The sequence below is a fragment of the Musca vetustissima genome, unplaced genomic scaffold, assembly GCF_032173495.1.
Source record: "Musca vetustissima isolate MV318-11 ecotype Yass unplaced genomic scaffold, APGP_CSIRO_Mvet_v1 utg17366, whole genome shotgun sequence".
In the NCBI taxonomy this organism is placed as follows: domain Eukaryota; kingdom Metazoa; phylum Arthropoda; class Insecta; order Diptera; family Muscidae; genus Musca; species Musca vetustissima.
Window position 1 is genome coordinate 1821 of NW_026876667.1, and position 11508 is coordinate 13328.

Consider the following 11508-nt stretch of genomic DNA (forward strand, 5'->3'; position numbering starts at 1 on the left):
TCAGAATTACCGATTTCATTTGCTTTATCAATTTATTTGACATATATGGTATGGAATTGACAATTTAAGCACAATGTAAATGTACTATAAGATCCATATTCTTATGTTATCAACTCACGATGAATAGCGCAGGACCTGACAATATATGTATTTAAACGATTCCTTTTAAAATAACCCTGTATCGCCGTAATACTTTAGTGTTATGTACGTTTTGCTATCAATCCTTAGTGAATACTATAATTGATTTAAAGAAGAAGAAACATTAATCTTGCATTAATTCTTTTCAATTTCAATTCGTTATCAAAACACGATGAATAGCAACGAAATCAAAGGAAAATTTATTTCATCCATCTATACCATTAATTTTTAAGACCTGGCAATATTTCTCTAAAAAGTTTTATACAAAATAACGCTAAAATTTATTTAAAAAAAAAAACATATGTTTAGCAATTTAATGTATCGCCATGCTACTCTAGTCGTATTGTTATCAATTCCCAGTGAGTACTTTAACCGATTTAAAGAAGAAGAAACGTTAATCTTGCATTCTTCCATTTGCAACCAAATTCATAATTATTCTTGTTACTTTTTGACACCTTATTCGTAAATAAAAATTCCATAGTAATGGCAACCCTGCCCCATTGACAGCAGCAGCTTTTGGCTGGCCTTTATTTGAAAAACTGCGAAAGAATCACAAAAAATCTAAACAATCAACAAAATATTGCAAATTGTGAAATAATAAACAACGATATCGAAGTCTACCTAGCTAATTGTGTTAATTATTTAATTCTTGTCATATGGAAATTGTAAGAATTTGACTGTGAGTGAGTGACGAGAATCCATCCCATCCATCCATGGCTGCTGCACAAACGCCAAGAGATTTAATCACCACAAAAACAACAACAGTAACAGCAACAACAATAACAACAAATGCGGCGATACCATCATCAACATTGTCTTTATTGAAACCGGGAAATGGTAGTGTTAGTGGTGGGACAATAGAATGTCCAAATTGTGATAAGAAATTGTTGCCCCATGAAGTGGCTGGTCATGTCAATGAAGAAATGCAACGTCTCAAACAAACGCCAATAACAACAACAACGGCGATAGCAATGCGTAGTACTGCCTCGGATGAGCTATTGGATCCTCATGAGGACACGGCAACATCATCATCAAATGATGCCGGAACCACATCATCATCATCTTCGACAACAGCAACAGCCAATGAAAAACGTAAACCCTGGTCAGTATTTCAAAGGGTACAAAGGAACCGCCAGTCACGCATGAAGGTGAGTAGAAGAACAATCTCTTTTTGTATGGCTTCATTTGAAGAGGATGTTGTAAAATTCAAGTTTTGCTATTTTCTCTTGTTGTTGTTGTTTCTTTTATTTAGCGTAACCGCAAACGTCCTGTCCTACCCGAACATCCATGCCCTGTGTGTAATGTAAATTTCCCCCAAGATGAAATCCAACAACATGCCGAAGAGTGTTTGCGTCGCAGTAATCGCACCGCAAATGGACGCAGCAACAGTGCCGATGATCATTCCAGTAACGATGATGAACCTGGCGAGGAATACGAAGAATATGAATGGGCCGGACAGAAACGTATACGTGTCTCAAGTTTACTACAAGGTGGCTATGCTGCCATAGGCATTGGTCAAATTATTACCAATGGTAGTGGTAGCAGCAGCAATCGTCTGAATGGAGCAGCGGCAGCAGATGAGGATGAAGAAGATCTCAATGTGGATGAAGATGATACCCACATATATGGTCCATCACAATATGGTGAAAATGATGTCATACCCTCACACATCATGGATGAGGATGAAAGTGATGTCACATCGTACATGCGGCGTTTGATTACGGCAGGTACTTCGCAGACTTGTTCGACCAACCGGACGACAAACACTAACACCACAGATAGTTGCAATTTGAATACATCTTCCTCCGCCGCTTCGTCATCGTCCTCGACTATAATTAAAAATAATGACATTAGTATAGAATACCAAGCGACGGCATCTACAACAACCACACCGTCATCATCATCCACAATGTTGCCACAGACAACAGCATCCTCGTGCTCCTCAGCTCTGGTGGCGGACGTTCTAAACAACGACGTTCAAAACGAACCCAAAACGCCTGCTCAATATCAACAAATTATTGATTCCCTAAAGGCCAAGTTGCGTCACAACGAACAACAGTACATACCCGGAAAATATAAATGTCTCATCTGTTTGGATGACTATCGGAATCCGGCAATTTCGGTGGCCTGTTGGCATGTCCATTGTGAACAATGTTGGTTACGTTCGTTGGGCGCCCGTAAACTGTGTCCCCAGTGTAATTTAATTACAACACCCAAAGATTTAAGACGCATCTATATGTAAGAAGGTTTGCAAAAAAACAGTGAAGTGAAAAAGTCGGGAAGTGGTTCTCCGAAGAGATTTTTCCAATTTCCAAAAACAAATTTGGAATTAAAAAAAGGCGATTTTTGGTAAACGAGAAGAGTTACGTATTTATGTAACCCAAGCGATCATATTGAATGTGTAATCTGATATTGTGCCAATGTATGCAACCCAGATACTAGATGAAAGCTGGGAGTGCAGATTCATTGAAAATCTCCACAAATCCTCACCTCAGGGATCTTTAAAAAAAAAATCCTACACAGTCTTCTCGCTAAATGGTTAATAAAGGTCCATGGCGAACCACCATGTTGTTGTAACAGCCCTATTGCTTTTACACAATGGACTGAGGTGACTCGGGTCGTTTTGGATCGTAGACCCCACTGTGGAAACGCGAACCACTATGTTTTTTTTTATTGAAAAAATACTATAATTAGCTATTTCGAATTTAAACACCTCGTGACAGAAAATTTTCAAAATTGGTCCATGTGCTGACATAGCAAAAATGTATAAAGTGTCACCCTAAAAGATCGGTTTGCAGGAGAACGCAAAACCTCCAAAATGAAAACATTCAAAGTAGGTTTGGACATAGTCTCCCTATAAGGGGTTTCGAAATTTTTTTACATTTTAAAGGTCGTGGCCTCGTTTTTTTTCTATCCAAAATTATTGTAATTATAAATTTTGGGCTCTGTGATGATAAAATGCCCTCCTCTTGAGGACAATGATCCCCCTAAAACGGCGAAATCAATTTACCGCATTTAAAGGCCAACATATTATTATAGGCCCATATAACCGCAATATGTCCGGCATTAAAAAATATAATTTGAAACTTGCCTATATTTTTTTAGGTTGCAAAATATTATCAGATTATACATTCACAACTCCTGTATACATAAATATATGTTTCCAATTACTTTGAAATTTCAATTAAAAAATCATCTCTCAAAAATAATAACGTTTGGTAATCCTTCACTAGAACCGCCCCCACGCCCACGCTTCTCTATGCTATGAATTGTTTTAATTTTATTTTTGTTTGTTTTTTTTTTATTAATTTATTCTTTATTATTCTTTCCACAATTTTTTTGTAATATTTAGCGTAAGATATGTATTCCATTAATTGTAAATTATAGTTTTTTTTTTTTGCAGAGCTATATTAATATACTGTGTATATCATTCGATATATATTTTTCATGATTCTGTAGTATGTAGAGAACATGTTGTATTTGATTTTTAAATTTTAAAATCATTTTAACTTCGTAATTTTAATGGTTATAACAAACATAAAAAACAGGTATTTTATAGAGATATATAAACGAAAAAATACAATTGTGTTTAGCTTTTAAGACTTCATCAGTGCAGTTACAATAAATAAAAATAATAATAAATAATAAAAACAGCAACAATAAACCTAAAGAACAGAAATAAATAACAAAAATAGTCTTAATATTTCATTCACATTCATGTCATCCACATTCTTCACAAATTCTAAAAACCGTACTAATTAAAACAATACTTAAAAAAATCCTCAAAAAAGATCCAGGAGATCCCTCAAAAATATTCTTCTAAGGAATTCTCACATGGATCGAAAAAAATACTATACTATACTAGATACTTAGAAAAGATTTGTCAATAAATTATCGGCCTGTAACCTTCAAAATGTTCTAAAAATTATCTTCGACTGAATTCGTAATAAACACTAATAAATATTTTGCAAAAACATTCGTAAAAATCTTTTCCAAGATCAGTAAAAATATTCCTGAAAAATGTTCACTCGGGGATCTTTAAAAAAATTCTACCAATCTTCGCCTTTATCCCTAAATAATATTCTCGAGAATTTCTTACAAAATCCTCCCTGGTGTTCTTAAAATTATTCTTTTCAACTTGTCGCCCGTATTCTTAAAAAAAAAAAACGAAAATTCTTAAATAGCCTGAATCCTTATTAAAATATTTTTTTTTTTCAAAATCCTCGCATGTATCCTTTAAAAGTGTTCATAACAGTTCCTCACCTAAATCATTAAAAATGCGTGGAACCCTTCAAAATCTTCCTAAAAAACTTCGTATGGGCCTTAAAAAAATATCCATAAAAATCCTCACACCAAAAAATGTTCTTAACAATCATTAAACATGTTTCTGAAAAATCCTCTACTCAGAGATGGTCCGTCGGAAAGAGTGACATAAATGACATACATTTACGACGTATAATACATTCGTCAGAAACGTCGTAAACCCACCCAAAACCATTAGGTTTTTGACAAAATAGCTATTTGCATTAGTCAATTTGGAAATTGCGTATTCTTTTCTCAAATCCATATCAAATTTCAAAATTTTCTTCTCCAAAAAGTTTAGAATTTTTTATCAGTTCTAGTAAGGAATAGTCAGATATATGTATAAATAATATATATTCTTGAAAGTAATTGTATATAGTGATAATATTCAAATAAATGACGTTTACTACATTAATTACATTTTATACAAGTATATGACGTTTTTGACGTTTACACCTTTTTGACAGTCGAAAACCTAAAAATTCGTCACGCGGACCATCGCTGCCTCTACTCCGCGATCTTTAAAAGATTCCGACAATCCATCGCATGTAACCTTAAAAAATATTCTTAAGAAAAATTCTTAGGAAAAATATTCTGACAAAACTATCGCTGGTATCCTTAAAAATATATTTTGTATAAAAGTCCTCGCCCGTATTCTTAAAAACTTTTCTAAGAAAAATCCTAACCAGGATCCTTATAAAATATTTTTACAAAATCCTCTTTAAATTCGTTGACGTAAAAAAATCTTCAATCTTAGAAGTTCTTTAAAAAATACAGTCAATATCCTTTAGAAAATAATCATAATAAATCCACGCGATAGTCCTCTAGAAATTAATATATATATATATATATATATATAACGCTCTGGATCCCTCAAATATATTCTTTAAATTTTACGATTATAACTGATTGAAAATATATTTATTAAAAATTCCGATAACTCATTGTTCAAAAGTCGACTTACAAATCCCTAACATGATGAACTGCAAAAACATAGTGGGGTTTTACACTATTGTTCAGGGGCATTGGCCATGAGAGTTTTTTTCTATCTCATTGGTAAATTGAGAGTTATTAGAGTTGTTCTATTTTTAATTTTGTAACTAGTGTACTTTTTGTTCACAAAAGGTACGAATTCACATAAACGTACCAAAAACAAGTGGATTTTTTTTACTATCCGTGAATACATTTACGCTTATATTATAACAAATAATTGGTATAAATATTGGCCAATATTTCTCGATAATTATGACTTAAGGGCTAAGCAGAATGCTCGCGTTGAGCCATCCGTTGCGTTATGTGTTATCGAAAATACAACAACCACAAGGAAACGATAACACAAACGCCCGAATTTTTTTGTGCGCTGCGCTTCGGAGTTAAATATATTTTAACTTTTTGCGTGCGTTAACGCGATAACAAAAAACGCTCAACGCGAACATTCTGTTTAGCCCTTTATTGTCATTTGAAGTAAAATTGTAGGTACCCGCTAACAGGCAAAAGGAAACGAGATAGAGTCGATTTATGCATCCTGTAGATGTTAAATTGTAAACGAAGTACGTGTGATATTTATGATCGGATTTGGATGAAATTTGGCACATCTCACTTATTTGGCCCAAGACCGAACCCTTTGCAATTGAAGAAAAATCGGTTCAGATTTAGATATAGCACCCATATATATATTCGTCCGGTTTAGGGTAAATGGGGCACCAAAGTCCCTATATATCTTTCGATTTGCATGAAATTTGGCATAGGGTACAGAATTAGGTCCAGAATGATATGTACTAAGTTTCGAGAAAATCGGTTCAGATTTAGATATAGCATCCATATATAAATTTCCTCCGATTTAAGGTAAATGAGACACCAAAGTCCCTACATATATTTTGATTTGCACGGAATTTGACATAGGGTACAGTATAGGTCCAATTATAAAAGGTAACAGCAAATCCCAGCTGATTTGATTCCAACGTAATACTAGTCTCAATATGAATTTGACAAATTATGTTTTTAAAAATCACCCAACAGGAAAATTGGGAACGCATACAATTTGAAATTGTTGTTTATTAAATGTGCTCCTGTATTCAATTTACTCAATCTGCCTGCTGGGAAAGTTTGAGGAAGCAAATCTTTCTTCAAGGAATAACTCGCTATTCCCAGCATTTTCATATGTGTTACACATATATATGGCAATGGCTCAATTATAGGAAAGATGTGGACTAGATAGAAATATAAATTTGATAGATTTTCATTCATGTTTTTTCAATTTTTATTTTGAGGATTCGAAAATATTTAATTTTCAAAATAAAAATAATTTGATGATAATTTGTTTGTTTGTTTACATTTTTCTGTCAAATGAGTTGACACTAGTAGAACTTACAACAACAAATTTCCATGTGATTGTTGTATCGTTTTTTGTACAACAACACTTGCTGTTACCTTCTATTATCATACCATGTTACCTTCTATTATTATGCCATGAGTTTTATCAGATTTTATGTAAATGGTGCACCAAAGTCCCCCTTCTCGGTGTCAAAATGTTTTTGATTTATTTCGAATCTACTCTAAGTCTTGAATGTCCCTACGAAATTTCAAGTGAAAATCTCAAGAACACTTGAAGATCAAGTGACGGCAAGAGCGATTCTCAAACTTTAAACGCATTTTTCTCGAAGCAGTGTTTTACGAATGGCGGGCACGATAACTCAAAAACTAATAATCCAATCGGTTCCAAATTTTGACATGTTTCTCTGGGAGTGTATAGCTCTCGTATGAACTAGGATAAAGCCAACCGCTGAAGAACTTCCTTATTTTTTAACTTAGTTTTTTAGTCAAAAAATAGGCGAATTTCCACTTTTTTGTTAATTTTTGTGCGAAGCCAATAATCCTAGATTATACAAGAGTCAGACATGTACTCAAATTAAAAATGTATACAATTTGGAAAAGTTTCTTCAGTTCAAACATTAGAGCACCACTGGGTTAACGAAATTCGGTTAAATGTGAACGTACTATAATCCTTGCAAGCATCGATACTTTGACGGGGAAATCTTGCTAACCAACATATCATCTGCATCAAAATGGCGGCCAAACATTTTTGGTGATTCACCGGGTATGGGTTCAATTTTAACGCAAATCTCTTGACCGTTTCCAATTGTTTGTGATTTGATTCGATTGAGGTGACAATGCCAATATCGACAATCTCCTTGCTCGGAACACAAATCGGCGTACAAACTTTCACAATACCATTTTCGACCATTACACCCATGACAATGGGGTCACAACAGTATGTTAAGATTGCAGGGGAAGACAGCAATTGATTTAAACTCTTCGCGTGTCTTTTGTTTCAGTTCATCGCGATAGGCCATAAACTTATCAAATAAAGCACGCAAAAAAAATAATAATTTCATGCAATCTTAAACTTTGGTAACCATATTTTTCAAAATAATTAACATTAATTGATGAGAGAACTTCAAAAAGTGCATTTTCCATTAAAATGACTAGCCCTCTTTAAAGCAAATTTGACACTAATATTGGAAAATGCATCTTGTCCAGTCCATGGCACAATGAATAGGTAGTCCATTTAGATCAGCTGGTGTCTTCATTAGCTTTCAATGTGCGTAATTTCTACTTGAATTCGAATGTGCATTGTTGCCAACTATGTGAAATATTATAAGGAAAAATTTGACAGATGGTCGAGACAAAAACAAAGGTCTTTGTTTTGAGACATCACCTTATAATTGCATCATGGTCCAGTCTTTACGAGTGTATGTCTTTGTCTGATAGTCCTCTAGAAAATATACTTCAAAAATCCAGGCTTAGTCCTCTAGTAAATATTCTTTAAAAATCCAAGTCTAGTCCTCCAGAAAATATACTTAAAAAATTCACGGCTACATCTCTGATAGTCCTCTAGTAAATATTCTTTAAAAATCCACGTCTAGTTTTCTAGAAAATATACTTAAAAAATTCACGGCTACATCTCTGATAGTCCTCCAAAAAATATTCTTTATATATCCACGCCTAGTCTTCTAGAAAATATTCTTTAAATTCTCATTGAAAAAAACATAACGCAAGCCTGGTCCTCTAGTAAATATTCTTTAAAAATCCACGTCTAGTCCTCTAGAAAATATACTTAAAAAATCCACGCCTATATCTATGATAGTCCTCTAGTAAATATTCTTTAAAATCCACGTCTAGTAATCTAGAAAATATACTTAAAAAATCCACGTCTATATGTCTGATAGTCCTCTAGAAAATATTCTTTAAATTCTCATTGAAAAAACCATAACGCCCTCTTATCAATTGGTCTAATGTCGACTTACAAATCCCTAAACTAATTGAAATGTCAAAAGACCAAAACAAGAAAATCAATTCAAAAGAATCAATTGAACTATATGAACGAAAGGAACTAGTTAAACGAATGAATTGAAAATAGTTCCGTTCGTTCATTACACTGAGTCGTGCAACACAACTCGTACTACAATGAAGGCACCAACAACCTACTACGACGGATAAATGAAAATGTACACATGAAAAACAAAAAATAAAAAAACTCTTTAAAGAGATGAAAAAGTGAAGTGAATATGAAGAAGAAAAAATGCAATTAAAGAAATAACATGCAAATAAACAAAAGAAAAATAAAAAACCTATACGTAAAGAGTAAACACCCCAAAAATGTAGTGCGTATAAATGAATGAATTTTTTGTTGTTAATTGTAATGATGGCGCTGAACGACGAATACAAATAGCTGACTGGCTGGATGGCTTGGTTTGCTTGCTGGTTTACGCAAATAATACCGAAAAAAGTGAGCAACAACAAAAAGAAAACAACAAGAAGAAAGAATAAAGTGGAGTACAAACTGGTGTGTGTGAGTGTGTTTGACATCGCTGTCTCTTTGTGTTTGTGGGGGGATAAATACGAAACGAAAAAAGTGATTAAAACAAAAAAGTGAAAACTTGAAAAGTTACTTTTTGTTGTTGTATTTGTTGGGGATTTGCTTTGAAGTGGTTTGCTTGTTTATTATTATTGTTGTTGTTTTTGTCGTGTTTGCTCGTCGTGACGTTATCGTGTGCATTGTTGTCATCTAGAACGTCTCTGCCGCTGACGTTGCCGCCGTTGTCATTTGTTGTTTTTGGTGTGTGTCTGTTTGCATGGCTTGTTTGCCCTCTGCCTTGCTGCTCTGTTGTGTTTGATGCGCACACACAAACACATACACAAGCAAATGTAAACATGTCCGCCGTTAGTCGCCGAACGCTCGATGCCTGCCTGCCGTGGCTCGTTTAGTTGGTTTGCCATGTCGTTAATTCCGTGTGTGCTTTCAGTTTTTTGATTTCGGTTTGTGCTAAAACAACAAAGCCGTCGCAATTTTTGCAACATTAAAAATATAAAGTTGGTTAGTGAGTGAGGTTGTGTGTTTCTCTGCACTCGCTCCCCCCTCTCACCCACATAAGCGCAGTACTGATACTCTTATTGAGGGCCATAACACATTATTGTTGTTGTTGTTCGTTTGCCGTCGTGTTCTGTGTGTCAAACGAAAAAAGAAAAAAAATGAAAACAAGGAATCTGTGATTTTGTATTTCCAAAGAATTCTAAGAAATTTTGAATTGGAAAAAAGGTTTGAAAAGAAGAAGAAGAAGAAAAAATAAAGAATGGAAGCGAGATAAAAGTTTAGTTGGAATCTTCCTTAAAGTTTGTACCCATATTTTTTTGTCGGTTTATTGTTCCATACAAATATACAAAATGAAGAAGATGCATTGTGTATGTGTGAATCTGTGTTTTTATTTTGTATTCTTGTGAAAAAGGGTTCTTTGAAAAGATAAAATAAACAACAACAGCAACAACAAACAACACAGCAAGGAAACAAAAAGGAATACAACAATCAGTTAAAAAAAAATCAAGTTGATTCTTAAACGTAGAAAAGGAAGAAGAAAAAGAAGTGGAAAAACATAAAGAATACCCAACAACCACAACAACAAGTGAGAACATTTAGAACATTTCATAAGAAAATGCATCACCGCCACCATAAGGAAGTGCAAAAGCAAAAAATTGCAAAGCCGCGCGCCAGTTAGACGAAGAAATCCAATCGGTACGAAAGTAAGCGAATAAGTGACCGGTCGCCAAAATCGCGTTTACCCCACAATATTCATACGCGAAGAATGTGAAGCTCCACACTCTCCGACGCCATCTCGAAAATTCCAAATTTACTGGATAGAATAAAAAATAACTATAAAACTAAAAAATACATGGGTCATAAATATTAATTAAAAAATTAAAATAACACAAGAATGTTTTCTTTTTTTGTTCAAATGTTCCGTAGAAAAATAACAACAACAATGTCAACTAATTAAAAATCATGATGTGCAAAAAAAAATATTTAATAAAATTAATTAAAAATAAAATCAATGAAAAATTCGTGTGTGTGCTTGAAACCATGTGAAACAGTTAAAGGGCCAAATCCCTCCCCACCCCAACTTTACAAACACCATATTTCGCTTTTTGGAGTTTTATAGAAAGTTCTAACGAAAAATGCAATTTTTTTCCATGTTGGTGTTGTTCGGTTCGTTTTTGTTGCAATTGTGGTTTCCTGTATCCGTCAGATTAATAAGTGAAATTTTATGTTGTGGCAAAAAAAAGTGAAATATTTTAAAAAACCGTGAGAAAAATAATAACATATTGTTTTTAATATTTTTTTTTAGAAAAAATTGCATAAAAAAATACTTGTAGGAAAAACCATGAAGTGTTTCATTTTCATTTAAAAAAAAAAAAAAAAAAATGTGAAAACAACAATATGTAATATTCAATTTTTTTATATTTAATTTTTTGTTTGTTTTGGGATCTGTGAAATAAATTACAAATTAAAACCACTATTTCGTGAGAGAAAACAAAGATAAAATTCGGAAAAAGAAAATCATTTTTGCAAATACTTACTCCCATTCAGTGAAAGTCCTTATATGAAAAACCCAAAAAGGTTAATTTTCATTAAAAAAATATGTGAAAACTACAACAACACGAATTAATAATTAAAAAAATATAATTCAAGTGGTACGATGTTTTTCTGTGATAATTTTGGCAAATTACAAAATT

At 33.3% G+C, this 11508-nt stretch overlaps 1 protein-coding gene across 1 annotated transcript; it reads left to right on the forward strand.

Moving 5' to 3' along the window:
- Nucleotides 1-851: 851 nt before the first annotated feature.
- Nucleotides 852-2380, forward strand: LOC133321231 (E3 ubiquitin-protein ligase RNF220-like). Its single transcript, XM_061530319.1, has 2 exons — nucleotides 852-1286; nucleotides 1391-2380. Exons 1-2 carry the CDS (start codon nucleotides 852-854, stop codon nucleotides 2378-2380), a joined length of 1425 nt encoding a protein of 474 aa, XP_061386303.1.
- Nucleotides 2381-11508: the final 9128 nt, after the last annotated feature.